Source organism: Bombus affinis, chromosome 13 (genome assembly GCF_024516045.1).
Source record: "Bombus affinis isolate iyBomAffi1 chromosome 13, iyBomAffi1.2, whole genome shotgun sequence".
In the NCBI taxonomy this organism is placed as follows: domain Eukaryota; kingdom Metazoa; phylum Arthropoda; class Insecta; order Hymenoptera; family Apidae; genus Bombus; species Bombus affinis.
This window is the reverse complement of record NC_066356.1, coordinates 5,807,734-5,831,655: the sequence shown is the minus strand read 5'-3', so window position 1 is coordinate 5,831,655 and position 23,922 is coordinate 5,807,734. Positions and strand designations below refer to the sequence as shown.

The 23,922-nt window shown below is 34.7% G+C and overlaps 1 protein-coding gene and 1 long non-coding RNA gene across 18 annotated transcripts in view; both read left to right on the top strand.

Annotated features, from left to right (window-relative positions):
* The first annotated feature begins 1 nt into the window (after position 1).
* Positions 2-23,922, top strand: part of LOC126923227 (liprin-alpha-1) — a 42,579-nt gene continuing 18,658 nt past the window's right edge. For 12 of the 17 annotated variants that reach the window (XM_050736504.1, XM_050736497.1, XM_050736496.1 and 9 more), the window contains exons 1-2: positions 2-2,149; positions 3,323-3,618. In XM_050736504.1, the coding sequence (XP_050592461.1) occupies positions 3,370-3,618 (249 nt within the window). In that variant the 5' untranslated portion in view covers positions 2-2,149; positions 3,323-3,369. Of the gene's footprint in view, positions 2,150-3,213; positions 3,619-14,714; positions 15,099-15,168; positions 15,323-22,430; positions 22,667-23,922 lie in introns of those variants that run through there. The other 5 variants (XM_050736508.1, XM_050736493.1, XM_050736492.1 and 2 more) reach the window with 5 other exon arrangements.
* LOC126923265 (uncharacterized) lies at positions 15,330-16,706 on the top strand. Its single transcript, XR_007713097.1, has 2 exons — positions 15,330-15,518; positions 16,174-16,706. It is a non-coding gene; the product is annotated as an uncharacterized LOC126923265 (long non-coding RNA).

The following is a 23,922-nucleotide window of genomic DNA, read 5'->3' as shown; positions in this document are numbered from 1 at the left end:
TTCTTCGAATTTTGAAAACATTCCTATCGATTGAAGATTCGAGTTTTGGGAGTTAATTAGTTTAAGTGTTAACGAAGAAAGAAGCTTTCTTTGAATATTTATTGCGTTACATAAAATGCCTTAACTTAATATTTACAATTTCTCAAAATAATTTATATTCTTTGTTGTTTTAAGTATTAATTAAGATATATATATATATTAGTTTTGAAATAAATGAAATATGATTGATTTGATACATTGTCGACCGTGCGGATTGGGCTCAACTATGTACAACATGTACATACGTATATAGATTTATGTATACATATATATTTTTCTATTATCATTCTAAAATTTGCGCAGCTTGCACAATATGCATGAAAGTAAAAATATATTATATAATTTAATATTTGTCTGAAGTATGATGACATTCAAAATAGAGAATTTAACAACACAAAATTGACGAATATATCCTTTGAATTCTGTGGCGCGCCATTACTTTTTATGAGCACTGTATATTATATCTATACTAAGAGAGAGAATTAGAGTTGACAATGAATATAATTACAGACATAAGAAGAAATTTAATTATAGGTTAATACAAATTACAGATATCATTTGAAAATCGCTTAATTTAAAAGGTCATTTGGATGCCCCGCGTTTCTCAAGTGGCGGTATTCCGTAACTGTGGTGCCACAAGCAATCTCCAATTTCATCGCAGGTTGTAAACGCGGCGGAGGAAAGTCGTACGACATTCGGGCGGAGTCGGGTGCACTTTCGAGGACGAAGGCTGACGTCACGGCGCAAAATGGCTGCTGGTATCGGAAATGGAGTAGCGTAGAGGCTGGGCGGTAGGAACGAACTGTAGGTGTGTCAGTACTCGGCTTCTCCGCGATAATGCCATCGAAATGCCGATTGTTGCACGCTGACTCGTGCCTCGCGCACTACTCTTACGTACGATCGGGATCGTTCCGCGAGTCTCGGATGGTGATAATAAATGGTGAAATAGTCGGCGAGTCAAATTAAGCGGTGCAACCCGAACTCCACGATATATGTACATATATCTCTTTATCCCGTAAAACGAAATTTCTTCTGTTCTTAATCTATCAGTGATCTACATACATAAATATATACATTTGAATATCTAAATAGGCTGAAACTGTGTCTGAATGAGATCGAAGTGGAAAGTAAACCTTGGTCTGTCCAGTGATCGTTCTCGTGCTCTTCACGGATATTTTGCGGGTGTCAGACTGATTTGCCCGGCTCCAGGAGAGAGTCGAGCGTGCATCGTGGGTGTCAGCTCCTTGTCGACTCTGTTCGATCGAAAACTAGTTTACGTATCTTGGAAATGAGTGAAATGGAAAAGAAAGACGCGTGCACGTAGAACATATAAAGGATAAGTATGCTCAATGTACGGTTCCATAGTGGGATCTAATTTACGATCTGTCAAAACTGAATCAACTCAACCAACACGTCGTACACGTATTTATATTGTATTTATGGTGAAACTAAATCGAGCGTTTGCATCGAATCATCCTTCCTATCACGATACGAGCCGATCGATTTTTCTCAAGGGAAAAATATTCTACTCGCCTACGACTTTTATCTCGACTGTGTGTGTATATTTTCGCACATCGATTGATCCCCTTCCGTAAACAATATCCAGTTGCTAACAATGTATCATCCGACGGTGGAAACGGGACACGAGTTTGAATGACGGTGAACAGGCTCGTGGCTAGAGTGATGTTGAACTTGGGACTGAATAAATTATTCGAGCGATGATTTCGCCGGTAGCTTCTAGTTAAAGAAACAAACAAACAAACAAAAAAAAAAAAAAAAAAAAAAAAAAAAGAAATAGTGGAGAAACACGGATTTCTATCTAGTGAGGCAGAAGAATAGGAAGAAAGAAAAACATCAGATTGCTTGAAAATTCTTAATGGTTAAACGGTACGCCATTGAAGAAGAAATATAATACATATAAGAAATATTCCCGACGCGTGGATGTCGTTAGAATCGACGAAACGTTGTGACACAAAGAAAGAAAGAAGTAGATAGGAGTTTGACCTGATAAGACGAGGAAAATCAAAGAGAAAGAAAGAGAAAGCGCGGTCAAGCGAAGAAAATCGCGTTGGGAAAATGACTAACTAAAAAGCTCGAAACGAACTAAAAGGTACACATGTACATATAGATATAGATATACAGTGGCTCATGGGCATATTCGAATACTTCTGGACACTTTTTATGAATATATTATATGTATTATACTTCTGCATTTTGAGATTTTATTAACACTGTGACAAAATTCGACTATCGTGGTTTTATTGATAAAGTTTGGAACGAATTTGAAAAAGTACTATATATACATAGAAATTACAAGCACGTACTGCAAGTACATGTTTCACACAGATCATGGATATGTTTAAACAGTTACTGCGTCTATCTTTAACATTATATATACTTAAGATAGCTAATCATGCTATGTATTAATTTTCCATTAAGTATCTGGTAACTTCTATGTACATTTTCAGATTGGTTCCAACTTTGATCAATATAACCCTTTGCGGACTACTGCCGCATATGTGCGTAAACTATCAATTTGGTCGAGGAACTCATATATGTGCTTGGCGTAAACAACTGATAGAACTGAAAGACTCATATGTGTGTCATCTTATTTACCCTGTGGAAAATCTGTGCATGCACATATGTCTAAAATTTGACATCTTGGAGTGTTATGAACGAAAATCGCGTCTATGCAGAAATGTGCGCTGGAAATTTTAAGCGACTATCGCGGCAGCAGCTCGGCCCCATGGCACGGTTTACTTCGAACCGTCTCGTCCGCAAAGGGATAATCACGATTAGACGGCAGATGTTTATGCATTTATAGAAAATTTAAAGATGTAAAAGTGTACCGAATGAATGTAACATGAAAAGATATATAAAATATGAAAAGTAAAGAGCAAGTTATAATATTTAGTATGTGAAACACATCTCTACACAGGTTTTATTTTTTTGTCATTTTGATAAAAATATGATTTTGCATAAACATCCGTAGTTTGGTCATAGCAGTCTCTCATTACAATGCTAACTAAATTTCAACCTGTTTTATATAACACATGCAATATATACTTAAAAGTTTTCTATATAATAGCTGTTCAAATACTTCCGTGAATCACTGTATATATGTATACATATATAAGTGCTTATATATATACATATATCTATATGTGTACATAGATATCGGAAGCGGAAGGCGGCTTTCGTTGCCATTGGCGCGCACGCGAGTGTCCATATTATATCCGGCGCGCGTGTTTCGTCTGTTTCTCATTTGCGTGTATATTTGAAGTGGAGTTTCAGTGCCGGAGGGTGAGAGAGAGTAGTAGGATACGCAAAATGTGGAATATGATGTGCGACGTGATGCCGACTATCGCGGAGGACAGCATTAGTCAGAGAAGTTCGCAATATTCCGGTGAGGATGCGAACTTCGAGCAACTAATGGTCTCGATGCTCGACGAGAGGGACAAGTTGGTGGAATCGTTGCGCGAAAACCAGGAACGGTTGCAGGAAACGGAAGCGCGTTTGCAGGAGGTCGAGAAGGAACGGGATTCATTGAATCGTCAACTGAACGCCAATATCCCTCAGGTATGTTATGACATTCGTTTATATAGTTTTCTTATTTGTAAAGGGGATCATATCGAAGATCATATAGAATCTCAAGTTGTTTTTAACCCCTAATTTGTGCCTAATTCAGACGTGGGAAATTTGAATTAAAAAATATACTTTTCAAAATTTTAATTTTACGATGTACTTACGGTTTAGTGTTCTTCATTTCTTTATTCTTATTGGTTACATTATACACGATAAAATAAATTGTTTTCTGGTTAATAAATTAACAAGATTTAATAAAAAAATGATTGTAGAAGTTACAAATATAATACTCATTCTCAGAATCAGAGTATTCGTTGCAAGGTCCATAATTCACGCTTTTGACACTGGATCTGTTTCCATTTGGACCATATACTAGAATTAGAACCTAATTCCATATTATCTTCCTATATAGATATATATGTATGTATTTAAATGATTCCATAATAATCAACAAAATAAGGTTACAAATATCTATTTGTATTTATAAATAATTAAAAAAACTTGTATAATAAACTTCTCCTTATAACAATATTCATATGCTTTTTAGCTACTTTAAACAAATGGACTACTCATAGTATTGATGTCCAGAATAGAAAATTTTTAAATCTAACAAAAATATCTGAAGGCGCCTTAGAAGAATAAACACGTCTGAAATGCATTTGCTTGTATCTCTCATTTGTTTACGTCTATTCTCTATAATTTGACTATACAATGTTACACAATGCTTGGCAGTTGTATTATTACTTTTATTATATGGTTCCCATATACCAGCAGAATTTTATATTGGCACTATTCTTCTCTAGTGTAAACGTCCATAATTTTCTACATTTTAATTATCTTCGACAGAAACTAAGCGGTTGGAAAATGATTAGTCGTAGTTTATGCGTTTGATCTACGAATTGTTACATATGAATGACGACTTATTTATTCCGTAGCATATACAGGGTGCGCCAGAATAAACGATCAACGCGTGCCAATGTGTTCTGCGAGTGGAATAAGAAAAATTATACTCGCTATATTGATACGAGAAATACTCCATTGTATATGATCGTAAAAGAAGGTATCGAAGATCTAATAAATGTGGAAGATTCGTTTCCTCTATGCTTTTGTTAATGTATATAGACTATTTCTCTCAATTTTTTAGAGTTTGAATCGACGATGACAATCTGTTGGTCTTATACCTATCTTTGAGAATATCCTATATTTAGCTATTATTACTTTATTGTCAGAGGTGTTTCTTAGATAGATTTATTTTTTATTAGCTAGATAGATGTCTGTTTGTGCAGGATTTAAAAAAGTGAAACAGGTTTCCTCGTTCAATGTTTCTTCTCTATCCCGAGAAAGATTTTTGCTATTTGCAACGATGTACGTTGACGTTATCGCTTTTATTGTAACTTGTATCACGTAGTTGTTCAAATTTCTTCGTTTTAACCGAACGTGTACACAAACTTTTATTGCCTATTTCTATATCTTCTCGTCCCATTGCTCAACCTAGATAAAGGAGAATTTAATGATGCTATAAAAGAAGACAAATAGTAATTGTACGTAGCTGAATATGTTAATAACAGGTTCACATATAATACTATATTTCAATTATATTATCGAACAAAAAGTACAACTCGAATCGTAATATATTAATGAAACTGTTTACTTTTAGCGAATAACGTTGAAGAAGAGGTGACCGCGATGTTAGAATGGGTTATTCGATTTAAGCCGATTCGACGGAGCTGGATCAGCACGCGTTAACCTGCTCGATTAACGGGAAAGCACAGATCAATATTTGCCTGAAGATAAAGCTGTCAAACGGTTCCCTTTTATCGTGAAAGTTGGTTAGAAAAATTATCCGCTCGACTAACTAGTATTCAACTCACTCATTACATATATTTCTTTCATTAAAGTAATTGTAAATTTTCTTCTGACAGAATTAATATATTATGTGTGTCACATAGAACATTTTGAAATTTTATTAACTCTGTAATGAGACACGAGTGATTATATCATGATTATACTATTGAAAAATAGGCAAAATTTTGAATATTTATTGCAAGCATATGTTTAGTAACAAAAACTAGTATACACAGCATGAATAGTCGTCTTATAAATTATAATGAGTATTAAAAATTCTCACTGTATATTGAGGCTTATTATTATGATATTGGATATGAATAAGATTATTTAAATATTTTTATGACCTCTGCGAAATATATACTTGCATTAAATACATTGTACCTTCTGTACATTTCAAACCTCACCAATATATTCATTGTTTGTACAACGTGCATAATATATGTATCAAAAGTTTGTATTGCTGTTCAAATACTTTATTAGCCAATATATGTATATTTACTATCGCGAAGTATATATGAGAGAGTACCACTGGCTTTTTTAATTGCACGATATGTGGCTGACTATGGATCTGTAATTGCCGATGCGTTTACGTAATGATTACGGTAGAAACGTTTCAACCAACACGTTATCTTCATAGTGTTCTACTTTTCAAGAGAGAGAGAGAGAGGGAGAGAGAGAGAGAGAAAGAGAGAGAGAGAGAGGAGACAAGAGAATACAACGTTATACCGGCCACGGCTCGACCAAACAATGCTTTGTTTTATTATTGCCACCATGGGAGTACGAGTTTGTGTAGGAATGTTTAAATTGTCCGTCAGATGACAAATCTTGAACCTTTGACAAGAGTTGAGGAAATTCTGACCGAGTTGAATTTCATTGTTCGGAATATAATTAAGAGTTCACTTTAGTTTTGATGTATCACTCTTCTGTAGGATATTTGTTATGAATAACGACGATTCTTTGTTATCTTTTTGTGAAAGTGTTCAGAGAATGTATCATGTATCAGATATCAAAGAAATATTATATATTTAGTATAATGTAATATTGTGTTATGGTTAGTTTATCATTTTATCTATTATATTAGTCTATTCGATTATGTCACGATACCGTGAATCGTGCAAATTGCTCATTCTTTGTGTCTCATATCATCGGTTTTCTTTCCCACAGGAGAATGACTCCCAGTTATCACACGTAATTGCACGTAACATTCTTCGTTATCCGTGAAGCCTCTAGGCTATGTATGCTTGTATATCGTCTAGAAAAATAACGTTAAATTAAGTTAAATTAAGTCGATTGCAGTAGAATTAAATCGTTAATGTGCTACAATTTTATTTACGTAAAGTAGTACAAAGTAGTTATGATGTAATAATTCTATATTACATATTCAAACTTTACCATTTAGATATTAAAAGAGAAAGACATAAATTAAAGAAAAATAGAAAAATTTTTGATAGAAGATTTTGTAAAGCATGAAATAATCTAGAAAGGAAATTGTGTATTGAAAAATGTTCTTGACATTGGAAAAAAATGCATCGGTGGACGTCCGAAAGCAAAAAAATAGGCAGTTATGTGTAAAAAGAGGAAAAATGAGATAGTCGTTTAAGTAAAAGGCCAACGCGCGGGAATTTCACGCTTCTTGGAAACCTATTAAGGACGCAACGCTATGTTACGTATTTACTGATTGCAATACTTATTTCCTTGACCGGTGTACGTATTACAGAAACTATCTATTCAATTCTGCACAGCTGGGAAGGCCGGAGGAGATAGAAGTTAGAATAATTAATATTCTTATTGTTAGAATACAACTCTAAAAATAAGAAACCAAATCTTTTATAAGTTATATCGTAATAGTATTGTAATTTTGTTATTTATCAACGAATCAGGTCGTTTAATTGCAAGGATACAAGAGAATGTAATAGTTTTGTAGTCGTAATTTATTTTTGTCTCTTCTCTACACAATTTTCTCTCTCATGATACATTGCTTTTTGTAGGTATAATGAAGAGATTGCCGATGAGTATTTGCATTGTAAAATTCATCAAGAAGGATGATTTTTGTGTGGTCTGAAGCGAAACGTGATGCGCACAGTCTAGAGGAGCAATATTATCTACTTTGTGGTCCAATTCCTAGCTATATATGCACATAACGGTAAACCGCCGGAAATGCACATAGATCTCGATGCAAACTCGTAGGTGGTGTATATATGTGCTCGTAACGCGGCGTCTTATTCACCTATTTCTCCCGTGAAATCTCCCCTATATCCGTGGAATGAATTTACGGATAAAAATATTGCCATGCTGGCTTTTCTCTAAACGGACAGTAAAGAAACTGAAAATACCTGAAATAACTCGTTATAGTATACAATGTAATGGCTATCTTGCTTTAAAAAACACTTTTTACTATAACGTATTTACCAAAACTATAATTTTATGTATATGGGATAGATGAAGAGATTGTTTTCCAAGGCACAGGTCCCAAAAAAAAATTTCCTGCCAATTATTTATTAAGCTTTCGCTGCGGCTGAAACGTGACAGCTTTCTGCAGAGTTTGGCAAGTTCCAATGAAAATCTATAAGCTGTACTGGCTTCGATAGCGTCTTATCTTGCCAGGAGCAGCTTCGAAAATACACACCGGCTTTATCGTTCAATTTAACCTTTGCTCGTTGCATGACATTTGCATTTCATAATGTATTCTGTTATTTATAAATTATAAATGTGAAGGAGGAGAACGGTACCATTTAGATGCCTGCGACAGAGAACGCAGATGATGTATAAAAATTCCGGTAATTTCTCTGTTGCGTATCTCGATAAATGCTCATTGAGGCGATGGCGTTGCATTCAGAACGCCACATATGTAGCGCCTGTCGAAATTTTCGATTTGCATTATATCATGCATCTCCTGATATCGTCATGCATTAATCTGTGATTTATTAAGTTACTGCATGTTCTCCCACGAGATAATACGGAAATTTTGTTGGTCTTAAGTCAACAACGATGTCGTATGATATTGTTCAGCTATCGGTTTTTCAGAATTATCGCCTGAAGTGTTATCCATATAACTTTGCATAAAGACTGACTCACAATTGGGTACTGACATATCTTCACATTGTGGAGTACCCTAATATCGAAAAATTGTATTTTAGATAAACTTTATCTTGATTTACATTTGATTCTTCGATTGAATTTTAGGTTCCAGGAAACCTAAGCAATTTTAAATAGAAACTCCAGTAAATTAAGACACTTTGCAGGGTTCTCTGTTATTCTTCGAGGGCAATCAACAGTTTTTAGGAAGAATGAATATTTGATCGCGGAGTGCGCGCTTTCCTAATCCTTTTTATCTTTCTCTTTCCTTACTGTAACTTGAAAGTCATTGTAAGGTACGAAGACCTTAAGAGAGAAGGCAGTGTACGTAAGGGAAAGAAACACAATGTGGAGCATCGATATATTCGTGGAATAAGGGAGAGAAACCGGCGACCATATCGATCCAACCGTCGCCCGATTGGCTTTTATGTACGCGCCGGCATGTTATACGGGGTGTCTCTAATAAACACCAGAATTGGAAATGATATAATTTCACACTGATAAATGGGGAACAATAGTAACAGCTTATTCTTCAGTAAATTCTTAGGTTTCTTCTTGCAAAATGCAATTTTGTTGCATATTTATTAATGAAATACCATTACACTTCTGTTCCACAACTTGCTATCAGAGTTATTATGTTGGATTGTTACAAGTATCAAATGATCACATCGTTTATTTGTTAGTATTTTTATAAATATAAATGAAGATTACAGTAGAAGAAACGGATGCACATTATGTTTTATTTCGCGACCTTCACATTTTAAGCTTCTTCTTATTTACATAGCCTGATAAAATTAACGTTATAAATTAAATCTATAGGTGCTCTAATTGTCTATGATATGAAGATAACGAGAGAATTGAAGGACTCACTAATTTTCCACGAGAGAAAAATTTAATTTTGCAACGAAGTAAAACAGGGAAAATGTCGCAGTAACGTTTCCGGGCAGGAAAAGGAGATGAAAAGTGCAGGGATCCTCGGCGAATTTATGGTGATCGTATTATATATATTTGCATGCGGCACTTCGGCGTTGTCAAACCCTCTGAAAATCCCTTCGCATTTTTTCACTGCAGGATTTCGTTTCCTGCGCGACCCAATGGCACGTATTCCTGAGACAAAGGGTAAAAATGAAACGAGAACGGATAATAAATGGCAGCTGGAGAGAGAAACGAACCGGCGACCCAGTTTCGTTATAGTTTCATTAACTATTCTCATTTACAAGTAAATTCGTGAGAGAGGAAGAGAAAAAAGAGACGCTAGAGGGAGGGGAGGCGGCTGGAAAGAAGTGACTTCGATTATGAACGATATTAAACTAGCATTTGCGGCCGTGTACTAAAGACTAATAGGGTTACTGATGATCATAATGAAATCTCGTAACTAACCGGTCATAGTTCAGTGAAGCCTTTCAGGGCTTGTAATTAATTGCGATTAGCAATGAAACAGCGAAACGGCGCCGATAAATTAACAGTGCCGCTGGTGCAAAATTGGTGGCCATGGGTTAATTTCAATCATTGCGATTTACCGACACGATGCCTGATACACTGACCTAGAATAATAAGATCAAACGTGATCATTGAAACGATCGAAAACCAGTGTGATACATTTAGTATTAAAATTTTGCTATCTTGCCGCTATCTGAGTTAGACTGTTAGATCTATCGATTCGTTCTTATTTTAGTCTCCGCAGATTTTTCTGTTAGTATTACGTATTAGATACTTTTCTCATGTTGGACATGTTCTTTCTCTGAAAATTCGTCATGTTTCTATTCTTATTGCATCTTAATAGGTTAAAGTGTAATGTATTTTTATCAGCCTGGTCTCTCAACGTCTGCTATCCTACTGTATCTATTTTAGCACTTAATTTCTTTTTTAGATGAACTTCTATAAATAAGGATAAAGGACGAAAGAAAATACATGGAAAAATATGAGGAAGCAAATCAGCTAGGAGATTGATAGGCAGATGAATTATTTGGTTCAGGAGGAAATCTGAAATATAATTTGAAGGTGGGTCGAAGCTTCATTTAATTTTTGGACAGGGCGTACGTAAAAGCACAGATCTCTCTTCTCTTGAAGGGAAATCGTTCCTCGTGCGTGCTGCAGCTGCGGCCGCTGACTCGTCTCGTCATTAATTTCGTGTTACTGCCTCGGCATGCTTGTATCGAGTGCACGTTCGAATGGATTATCGATTCTTTCATCGTGCACAGCAAATGGCATCGAAACATACATACCTACAGGCACAGTAGCAAACAGAGTCTCAAAATATCCTGAAAACGTACATTTTTAATGAAATTTTCTTTCAACAACTTCTGTCTTACGTTAGTTGGTAAATTGATATCACTTTCTTTCATTACAATTATCTTCTATACCGGTTACTCATATTTATAATTAAAAATTGTATTTTAGGTAGACCATACTGTGTTTCAATAATATTTAATTCACGAATTTAAACAACAATACACAAGTGAAGAAAAGTGAAAACAATTATTCGTCAAGGAATAACATAATATTTTTGTTAATACTGGAATTACCAAGTGAGTCAACGCCATTTGTAAGTGCTTGACAGTATCTGAGCGCCCGTCACTTCAATTCAGATCACACTACACGGACAGTTTTAATACCAATTTCAGTTAATTCAGGCTCTTAATGTGAATCAGAGCGATTGAATTAAATTGAACTTCTAATATTACGTCCCCTCCTCTTCCTCGAGTAGTGAGATAATATTGTTGTCCTTTTTCTGTGCAAACAAGTAACTTCAAAAAAAGATTCTTTTATAAAGCGTATGTACTTCAGTATAAGTGAAATTATCATTTAATTATCATTATGAGATAAAAAGTAACGATGAGATGTAAATTCTACATGGTTTCTCTCATTGTACATTTCCAAGAAGCAATCGGTTCTTTGTATCGATTAAATCACTTAAATGGGGACGATCGGAGTAATGATTGAAAACCTGTATCAGCCATCGATTTTCCCTTCTTCTTTTTCATCCAGGGATCGAAAGGTGTTGAGTGTCAGGTTGTTAAGTGGTAGCTAACAACTCGAATTCTTCGGCTTCGTTGCTTCCAGTTGATTAGCAAGAGAAAATCGAACGCCTCCACCTGCATCGTCGCGAAACATCTGTTTGCTAATTGATTCGTATGTATTTCAGACCTCCCTGAACTATCTTCCAACCTAAATTTCTTCACAGAAATAGGAATATTATTTTCCCTTTTAATCTCTTAAAAGCTTGTTACACGCTTGTTGAAGCTTTTGTTACAATTTGGAAATTTTTATCGTGGTGGGCGTAGAATCATGATGTATGTGTAGTATATATTTTAATAAAAAGCAGAATTGTCAGGAATAATTGACTTTTTATATTTTGTAATTTTTTAGTAATTGAAAATTCTAATAATTAATAATTTCTCTCTTCATTTGGTCTAAACCTTAAAATTCATTAAAAAATTCAAATTTTCAATAATTTTCTTTATACCTGTGAAAATTTAGCTTGAGAAAATAAGAATCTGCATGTTCAATTTTCTAAGAAGTATATTACTATGCTGAATCCTTCTCGTATTATTCCATAATTGATATCTATAATAAGTAATAAGTCCTTCCTTATGTTCTTCTTCTTCCATCTTAAAAAATTAAGTTTCATTTTTAGTTTCCACTTTGAAAGATCAAAAGTGGTTTCAGATTACTATTTTAGAAACAACTTCTCGTACAGTGTATATATTTTGTTAGAAAACACATCGTGTATTTATCGACGATGTATTATTGCGTTCCACGCATATGGAGATTGGGTGTGGATCTCTGATGTAATGTGTGCTGGATTACAGGCTGTCTCGGAGCAATTGGAGTACGAAGGGCAGTCACTCGAGCGGCTCGTATTACGTGATTTCTGTTTTTGTCCTTCCGCGATTTTCTTACCGATTCTTTCCTCTAAGTTTTTAAACTGGGCATCCAAAGGTCTTCTTTATTATGGTTGAATCTATTTCTTACATCATTAGGTTTGATCCACGGGGATCAGTTAATCACGATGACCGATCAAACTGTGAAAACCTTTCTATATTCGATTTTGAAAGGCAAACATGATTTTACTTGTGCATGTTCCATGAAACATAAGAAAATCGATAGTCTTGCAATTGAAATATTTGGGATGGATGTATAGGAAATAATTTAAAAAATAAATAAAAAAAAAAAAAAAAAAGAAAATTGAGGACGTGAAAATGAAAAAAGTATCTAATATTTATATATAGATAGATTGCAGATGTTTATCCATTTATGGGAAATTTGAATCTGCAAAAATGTACAGAATGCACATGAGTACATATCCAGAATATAGCATTATGATATTTCGAGGATGAAACAAATCTCTATTTGGGATCTATTTCTTTAGTTGAATTCATAAATTACATTAATTACTGGTGTTTATGAATTGCTTAATTAATCGAGTCAAGCATGGCCAGAAAGATACTATTCTCGCACTAAATAATATCAAATAATTCTTTAAACAGGAAAATTACAGAATCATTACAGAAGAAAATGAAAGCCTAATTATCGAGATAGTTTGAACTGTCAAGTTAATTCATTCAGAGTGAAATAGTAATTAGTATCGTTTCCTCATACAGACTACTTAAACTATCTTTGACTAAAGTCCAACAAGTGGAAAGATGCAACCAATACCTGCTAAAGGAACAATTATGAACAAAAGGTTAATCGAATCTTCACCCTAAATAATCTTGAACGGGATTGAATTAGCATCGGCGTGTTTCTCCATAAATCACTGCCAGTTTCGCCGGAATATTCTGGCATTCTTTCGAACAATCGTAGCGGAACGTTGTCCGGAAGAAAGGGTTCGCTGCCAAGCATGCTTGGAGCGATCTCGAAGCTGTGGCAACGCGACACAAAGACCGTTTCATTTGTAATACTGCGGAAAGTTTCGTCCTGTCTAGCGCAGAAAGGGCTAGAGAGAAGCTAGGGTGGGAAACTTTTGAGAGTGGAACCTCTTCTCTCTCTCTCTCTTCCCTTCTTCTCTTTTTTCTCGCTCCTCTTTTTCCATTTTCTTCTTGTTTCTCTCCCCCCCCCCCCTCCCCCCTCTGTACTTACTACCATACTTATACAAATGCACATACACACATGCATACAGATACACGTATATACTTGACGATCGAGCAATGAAAAAACTGACCTGCTCGCAGTTTCGGCACGTAATGCCGGCCAGGGGTTGCAAAAAGCTGCAGGCGCGTGCAGAGGAAGTGTGGAAGGGAAAGGGGTGCAAAAGGGAGCAAAAGGTGAGAAAGAGAGGGAAGAGAGTGGAAGCGAGGCGAAAAAGACGATTAGGTCGCCTCAACCCTCCGTCGAGAAAAAATTCAGATCGGGGTGAAATAGTTTTGGGATCTCTCGAAATTCTCACCCCTTTGCTGTTTTTTTCTTCAACTCGTTTGTTTGGTTTTCTAGTGGAACGTGCTCAAACTATTATGATTTTGTTAGATTTTATTACTGGATACTATCGCAGATGCGAAGTATGCATACTGTAGACTATGACTTGATTGGATCAGATGTTACTTAAATTAACTATTTACTGAAAGGTGTGATTCTAGGTATGATTACACGGTATGATGAGTACACGGTAATAATTTCAGTGATTTAAATTATATAAAATTAGAGTTATGGATACTTGTAAGTTGATACACTCTTTTTATTCTCAATTTTTGTAATCTTTATTGGAGTTAACTATAATTAGGTACTCTGATTTTTTTTCTATATATTACAAATGAATATCTGGAAAAATATAATAGAATGCAAATGAAAAGATACTAATCCAGTTAAGCTAGAATGCATTAATTTTATATTTATCTATATTATCAATCTTTGTAGTATCAACTTTATATTGAAGTCACATTTGGTTACATTTACTTAAAAATATTAATAGCTAATAAGTACAAGAATAGTATTACAAAATACTAATAATTAGCTATAAAGTGATGCATCAACTAAAACTATCAAAATATTAACTTACAGTATACATCTACCCTTTCCAAATACTATTCATCATCAAGATAACCAAAAGTTAGCATCCCTATCATGCACCATGTAAAAATGAGCTCTCTTGGAGGTAGTGGAAAGCCTGGAAAGAGCCCCCGGGAAGTTTATCGATCCCCAGCCGAATAGGGCTGATTATTCGGTTTCAGAAGGCTGGTAGGAATCGGCGTATACGAGGATCCGGTTGAAAATCGGCGAAAGGACGAAGAACGTAGCGACGATATCGGGGTAGGCGCGGTATGGAGAGAGGAGGCACGGAAGAGAGTTTGGGGTAAAAATTTCTAGAACGAGGCGAACGGGTGCAATGCACCGGTGTACGCGATATACGCTCGACGATCAATAGCCACCCCACCTTACTCAGCCGGCGGCGCATGAATGAACCTCGCCTTTTACACACTACTCGGTAGTAGTAGCTCTCTCTACTCGCGCGCGCCGCCAACGAGCTGCAACACCGCTGCCTTCGGCCGTGTGCAGCGGTTTTCAATGCTCCTCTCTTCGCTTTGCCCGGATCTAGATGAAATTTAATCGACGTGGTAATTAACACCAATCGAATGTTAGCTGGAAGGTTGATGAATTTAACAACTTTTATTTTTGTCCTTGTAGGTGTTAAAGTTGGATGTTCCATTTGGAAATGATACCGCTATCGAAGATATTCAAGATGTGTATAAGTGAAACAGAATATAAAATCCTGTGTTTGACTTGGATGAATAAATCGAGAAGAAAGCCTTTGCCAAAGGATTGCTCTTCGTAGCTGCAGGTGTTAGAATTACATATTCTATTTTGAAATAATAATATTGTTGAAGATGTATGTAGATGTAATTTCGTGTTAGATATGGATGAAATATAATGGGAGATCAATATAGAATTACGTAGCTGTTGAATTTGGAAACGAACAAAAGTTTAATGATCCTTCTTAGGAATTGCAGGTATTGGAATTAGATATTGATAGAAATGTAGGTGAAGTATTATAACTAATTATAAGTAACCTAAAGCTTGATCTAAATGAAATTATCATAATTTCTTTTATACATACATTATGTCTCATTGTTTATCGTTATGCTACTGCCGAATGACCTGTTTATAAGTACTAATTGTCTCCATGTGTCGTTTTACAAAATTTGTTGTTTTAATAGAACATAACTTGGTGGTGGTTGTAGAAAGTCACTACGTTACGAGTTTCTGTAATGGGTAAAAATATCTGTTTCTTCAATCAAATTGCACGAACTACTCTTAATTTACATAAATTTAATTAATTATTCAATGGTTTGATTTAAAATGAACAAAGAAAGAAAAGAATGGAAATCAGTCCCGATACAAAATCGGATGAACTCGTTCGAACATTCATTCGAGCTTTTTATACGCAGCTCCAACAAAACATGGCCCAATTTTTCAGATCCCCGATAATCGGTGCCACATAGCTGACCTAACTTTTTTTATTTGCTTCGTCACGTGACCGATCAGTTCCTTCTATTTATTCCTCCAATATTTCATTCTATACTGGCAAAAAAATTTAAATATATGTAGAAATAATGAAAAAGCTTAGGTATGCTAATTCTGCAATATTAAAAATCATTATTTAAAATATTCTTTTATTTTTATAATTTTTAGATTGACCGTAATTAGTATGGAATTGACGCATTCCACAAAGATACAGGTTGAGAACCATCTGTTTAGAGTGCACTTGCAAGACACACAGCGCCGTACATAGTTGGAACGTTAGCCTCATATCCACCCACCACGTTATTACCGACGACTCCCAGTTATACGCTTAATGTGCGAGCTGAATTCATCGCGCGCGATTGTGCGAACTCGAAGATCATCCTTCTCGAGGAACTTTTAAAAGTTGCAATTGGTACATGCAACCCTGCATCTCTCATCCCTTTCTTTTAGATAAACTACGGCTTTCTTCATTGATGAAGAACTTTGAAGCTCAACCCTTTATGATATAAATTATATGTAACATTTAATGCAATACATACAATGTATTTTAAAATTAGAACATTGGAAGTTGTAGATTTGGTAATGCACTTACATAGAACTTAAATATTCTTGGTGAAACTTGGAGCTTTCTTTTAATGTAATCTAGGAGATTGATTGTTATAAGGAACGAACTTTAAAAATATAGAGATTCTCAGATCGAATGATATTTTAGTATAAATTTTCATATTTTATTTCATTTCCTTACACTAACTTGCGCTCGTTAGCCATTTTCCACGTAAACCGATAGAACTGATATTCTGTGTCACTGAGTCAGAGAAGTTTGAGCTATATTGATTTCCCTTCACATTCCTCGAATCTGTCCGCGTATTGGCATTGACGATTCGCCTGGTATCTATTTCTCCATTTACCTTCTCGCAATTTCATCCCTTCAGGGACAAGAATCTTAAAGTTAAGAAAGAAAAGATAGACATTTCTTATTAGTCAATATTTCTCTGTGTTATTAAAAACTGAAGATAATCATATTCATATTCCAATTAATAGAGGTTGATCTTTTATGGGGAAACAATCTTAAGATTTCAAAAATAATATCTTTACAAATGAATCTGCACTTCTTAGAAAATTAATGAAAATCACAAAATCTTTGATCTATTACCTACTTCATTTTAATTGTGTATATTTCCTTGAAAATTCTAGTTTCTCTCAGAAGATAGCTAATGGTACAAATTTCTTTGGATAAGCAAGCGATATGTTATCTGGAAGTTGGATGATGGAGCTTGGTATTTGCACAGTAGCTAAGGCAAACGGTAAACATCTGGTACATATTATGCTCCTCTGATAACTGTTCGTTATAAGTTTCCGAGCAAATAGAACTGCAGCCTTTAAGGGCAACACTGATATACTCCTGAAGCAGTATCAAAAAACCACAGATGAGAAGAGGAGGTTTCAATTAGTCATCGTCGTAACTTGTCAGTGTGACTAATTACAAATTATTTCATACAGAACATAGCTGCTAAAAACACAATCGATTCTTTTGATAATGCGTTAGGGAGATAGAGAGTTACAAAGTTGATTACAATTGATGGCTATTATCGATGAAAATGTCAGCGATTAAATTGCATTGCTGAGCTGAGAGCCCATTGTGGATAGTAGTCATTAACACGTTTGTTCTGCGAGAAAATTAAAGTTTTGATTAAGCTTGAGACTGGGTCAAATAATTATGATAAAATAGGATAGGAATTATTCTTTTAAATATCTAATTAATTTTTCTAATTTCTTAATTTCCTAATTTCCGAATTTCTCATTAAATTTATCATATTTACCTTGTTTTTTAAATTCCAAGTTAATTTTGTTTATAATATCTTCGTTATATGTTTTCCAATTTTTTTTGACTCACTTAATTCTTTAATTTTTAGATTCCTTCAATGAAAATTCAACTTCCGTTTACCATCCTCTGTAGCAACTAATAATCTCGCACTCAGGATGCTTTCTGTGAAAAGAAAGAGATGATATCAATGATATCTATAAAAAGTTCAACAGTCGAATAGAATAGATGCACTAGCTTTGTACCGTTTGTACCGTCTTATCTGCCACGTTTTATGTTTTACATCCGTTCGCGTTCACGTTTAATTAGCAAGAAACACGAGACCGATACTTGTAACCTGTCGTTGTAATGTCCGCCAGATAGGATGCGTGGGTGAGCACTTTCCTTTTCGTAGGTACCATTAAACAAGCCGCGCGCCGCTGTCGTCCATCATTTCGATCGTATACCTGGTCGAACATGATTTTCCACCACACCTCATGCCGCATATCTGACGATTAAATGATCAACTATTTTAAAAAAGCTGTTACACGTCCAAGAGTTCTATGGTACTGTGGAACTAATTAATTGTCATGTTTTATCTTATGGAGCTGTGGAATATTAACTATAGAATATTTAACTTATAAAATATTATGAGCTTGTGAAAATTGAATCAAATGTTATGGCTGTTATAAACTTTAACGAAGCACTTTTAAGATTGAATTCTGAATTTTTATGGTAGTAAGGATATGGGATACATACATTTTTTGGAACGAATTATAGTGGTAGTTTGGAAAAGGAAATGTTTGAGGTGGTTTCCTCCGGGTTTCTAGTTCCTCAGTTTATATTAATTTTCCTAGCTTCCTAGGTTTCTCGCACTATATTAACTTCCTTGGGTTTCTAGTTTTACGTTAACTTTTCGAGTTTCCAAGTTTTGTATTTCCTTGTTTTTCTACTCTTCCAATTTCTTACTTTCTAACTTTTATGTTAATCATATTTAATTTTTATAATAATTAAATATTAAAGTATAGAATGCTCTAGCCCAAATCCGTGTAAGTAATTTCAATTTACCACTGTCGACAGAAGTAGACTCGAACGGGAAGAGGAGTCGTCGGTTGTAAAGAATGATCGATCTAACGAAGGGTATAGATCGTAATACCGCCTCACGTGAACGTACTTTAAATTTGCGTATGAATGAAGCCATTCGCGTGCAGTGATGATTCAGATGGGGCCAACGTGTTCCACCCCTTCTCGTCACGCCCTCTTCACATTTCTTTCTCCTTCTTTGTAACGCTTTTATCCGACTATTTGTTTTTGTCTGTCTAGCAGAACGGGCTGTCTTCTTCTTCAGCTTTTTACCTTTCTTCATTTCACATGAAGTTCTCAGTAGTTCTGGCAGAAAATGCTGAATCCAATTTGGATACGTATACTCTTCGCGCTCGTTGTCCTTGTATCTCGTTATTAGAATATCGAATTAGAATATATCTATTAATTCCTTATTACAATTATTTTTTAGATAATTGTATCGAGTAAGAAGATTTAAAGGAAGTTAAAAGTTGATCGAATATTTAACGAAAATGCAGAAAATTATAATTGTTGCGAGACACCTTTGGCTGTTCCTTTAACGTTATCGGGGCACTATTGTGCACGTATAATTGACGGTGTGCAAGTGTTAAGAATGCAAATTGCACGATACCAAAAGGCCATTCAATCGCAAACATACTTATAACTATGCGGCCGACTTATATTTACATACTTATGCAACTCTATCTTCGCGTGTATCTACTTGCTTTTTCAGATTTCGGGTTCTCCGTCTACTCGATCTGGCATAAACTTTGAAATGACTGCTCTGGAAGTTCGAGATCCTGATAATCTCAGTATGGCGAGTTCGTGCTTCGTTTAATTGGAGCTTACGCTGTACTTGAACGGTCACTGAAGAGAAATTATGCTTTAAAATAAAAACAGAGAAGCATATAGGCTGATAAATACTAACTGATGAAAGATTTGGTTAATTGATGAATCTTGATTTATGGTAATTAATTCGGTATTTTAGTGCAGTAGTTTTAGTTCATTAACATTGACGTAGGTGATTTTAAGTCTTTAAGAGTATTGTACGAGGATATTACTTCTTCTTTCTCACAATTAAACAATAAAGTTGTAGTCATTGCTGCAATCAACGCATAACTCTTCAGCCAACATTATTGAACTATCTACATGTCCATACTTAAATATGTATAGCTGTATTATAGCTTTCTCTGTTTACTCTTATTCTTGGAGATATTGATGTTTCAATCAAGAGTCTGTTTAGAATTACGTTAATATTTTATGTTTCATTAATCTTCTTATTTTTCTCTATTGTTTTTAAATCAGTAGATTCTACTTTAATAACCATTAGAGAAGCTTAAGACTTAAATTTCTGTGAAAAAGATTCTGGTGTTCTTTCGACTTGTAATAGCTCGAGATCTTTTTCTTATTGATCTTTTCTTCTATTCACTTATTTATTACTTATCTGTTTATCATATCAAGTAACCATGATATAGGACATGTAATAAATTACATTTACGCTGAATCATTGTTTCTTGTTTCTAGACATTGAAGAAGCAAATACAAATCGATGACGAACATAAACAATGCAATGCATGTTCTTATCTATGAAGTAAAATTGTTTGTTAAAAAGGGACAGTTCGATTATTACGTAAAAATAATTGAAAATAAATTGGAGGAACATCGTGAGACTACTAGTAGTGAAACAATAATTCTTTATCTCGAGACACGAGATTATTATCAAGTCACGGAATAAAGTGACGGTCGCTCATTATTACGCAGGTATTGCGCATTACATACTTCCAGCTCATACTATTAAAATAGTAATGCGACGTTATAGGTAGAGAGATTCCTCGGCTGTGCTAAATATCTCGCTCTCGAGAGAATAATGTTTCCTCACGGATGATTCTATTCCCTACTTTGTCGTGTTTCGGTATCATACCGTTGTCGACTACTCCAATTATACTTAATTAGCTATTTAGAGAAAAATCTGTATGAAGATGAGAAAATGATGTCTTTTGGATCATATTTAATTCTTTCATTTCGAAGAACAGTATTTATTCAGAAATGAAAAATATTCTTTATTAAAAACGCTCACAATTAATTATTAATCGTGTTGGATTAATAAATTTGTGATTGGAATTGTAACGATAGTCAGGATATAAGAAAATGTTTATAGTCTTAAAAATCTAATGAATTTGAACTCTAAATAAAATTTAATAATCTAACAAGACAAAATTTGTCAGAAAGCAGGGTATTAAAATTACTATTATTTTTTGTATCATTATTTTCATATTAACATACGGAATCTTTTTTATTTTTTGTTTTAGTTGAGTGTCCTATATTTTTGTGTCAAAAGGTATCTCCACTACCGAGACGTCAGATTTCGCTTCTTTTGTCTTCAGTTTTCAAGCTAGTCGGAGACACTGCATCTTTGTGGATTATTTTCCAACTATCCGGGTTTTCTTTCTCTGCAAGTCCCCATTAACGAATACATAATACCGATCGAGATGCATTTTATTCGCATCAGTCGCATCTCTGCGATCCACTGATCCGTATTTCCTTCTTTCCCTTTCTTCAGAGAGAGCTTAATCTCCCGTACGCCGTTGTTACAAAAATGTTACCTGCCCAATAAAGCTTGAGGCACGATTTCACGTTCGTCAAGCTTTCATGAGTCGATAACATCCCCGACGTTGTCTTGGATCCCACTATTTATAGGTTCCCATTGCAACTCGAGCAATAATCGAGTTTGGCTTTCGTCTGTATCTGGCACGTTTAGCTTGTCCCCGTTCCTTAGTTCACGACGTCGTTTTTCCTTGCTTAGAACTCGATAGTTGTGTTCAGTATAGTTAATGAAAATCGGAAGAGTTCATCGCTTCAGTGATAAAAAATTGTCAGTGAGTCTATTGGAATTTTTATTAAATTTTTTATTAGAAAACTGTTGTTCTTGGCTTAGAATAAGGATATATAATATCACTTTTTTATTCATGTTAAAAAATTTGAATGTTCTTTGATAATGAAGACAAAGTTTCTTTGTGTGAATACGCTTTACAGTGCAACGTTCCCCGGCTAAAAATAATCGGCAAGTTGTTGGTGGAGAGTTGGTGGTTTTTTGAATTAAAAGGCTCCTCAGCTTAATGGGAACATGGTGTCGTGAGATTTACGAGTGCAATCTGTACCCTCTGTTCGAGAATTTCTCGTGAATCTTTCAGCATAAATACGATATAAAATATGAACATTGAGCGCATAAAAGGCCTAAGAAGTATCTCATTAGCATTTGATCTCGAAGAAATGAGTCAAATTTTAATTTTGGATCAAGAAGAGGAACGACTTCTGACATTATCTAGACGTCGTCTACTTTTTAAACGTGACATTTTCTCTCATGATTTTTTAATTAATTCACATTTAGATCACGAAGAAGGGAGTATATTCTTCTATATCTTATCTATTCACCAAATTTCTTAAACGTCTAAATTCGTATATCGATCCGCATAATTGTTTCTTTGCCGAGTTTATAAAATTTCCTAGAATTTACAAATATATTTCAATGTTTCAGAATTATTTGAACGGCAGAATTGCAGAAATTTCTGTCATCGTTTTTGAATCGACCTATATCGCCTAACAGTCTCGAACTGATAATAATAATCAAGCGGGACGAGAGTCTGCGCGATTCCTAGCGACGAACTCGCGATTTCCCAGCAGGCCTGTCATTTCTCGAACAACCGTTAGGAGAATGTTGGAAAATGGAACGTGCAGTGGATATAAATAAACCGATGATCGCATATCTAAATATCCGAAGAAATGAACGAACAAATTCGGGTAATTATAGTTTAGGCGAAAGTAGATCATTTAGCCGAATAAATGCTTAATTATTACTTGCTACGGATGGGTCTAATTATTTTCCATGGTTGAATGGCAAGAAATTAAGCGGAACCGTCCCGTTACGTTTCTTCGTGAATCTTTAGAGAACATAGTTAACTGGATAATCAGAGTAATTGTTAGCCAGTAAAAGTTCCTGCGTCAACCAGACGTCGTACTAAAATTGTTGAGAATTCTGGCTGTACCGATTTTGTGCTTCTTTCTTTCTGACAAGCTGTAATTGCAAATTATAGTTGGCTATTCATTTTCTTATACTTACTAAACATTTTTATCGCGTGTAACTAATAATTAGAAAATCATTAATTTAGGAATGTGGTATTTACTTTTCAGTCTCGCAGAATTCCATAATGTAAGGCCAAATATTATAAATAGCAATTTGTGTTAGTTAATTATTAATGACACATAATAGTATGATAAATTTATAATTTTGATGATCGATAAAATATTAAATACAGAGAGTGATGTTTCTAGGTATAATTATAGGGAACAATTTCAAAGGAAGAACGTGCACGCAGTTTTATAGAAATAAATCGTACACTCGAATGCTGTTGCGCATTAATTTAATTCGCTTCTGTAATTTGCAGAGGCGGAACTTGTGCTATTTACAATTGACAGTAGAAAGTGTCTTACAGCGGGTTTCAAGTGTTATTTCTTCACCAAGGGAAATGTTCCATCGTTGCCCGTAGGTTTCTCAAGCGACCTGTTAACAGGTGCAAGAACATTCAGAACTTTTGAATTCTTGGGAGATAAAGGAATTAATTAATAGAAATTAAACTCCTAGGAAAAGTTGTACGATTATAGCATCTACGAGACTCATACATTTAAAACTAATATTCTTCTTCGTTTCAGTACTCAGAAAAATTAATCACTGAAGTTTCTACTGCAATCGTGCCTGACGTGTTCTATGACTACTGAAAAAGCAGATTCTTATATCTTGGATGTACAATTTTCAGTAATTCAAACATTAAAATATTATGCAGAATTTATACATCACACAAGAATTCCCAAGTTTATCAAATTACATTTAAAATAAAATTCAATTGAAAATTACATTCAAGATGTATTACTCGAGTGTAATTATAACTGGTTTCTTATATTTCTTATATCTTAGTACTTAAACGAGCGAGGTCTCTGAATCAACATTGAGTTTCAGAATTAAAATCAAATCTATATTCTCTTTATCGCAGGTTCAACGA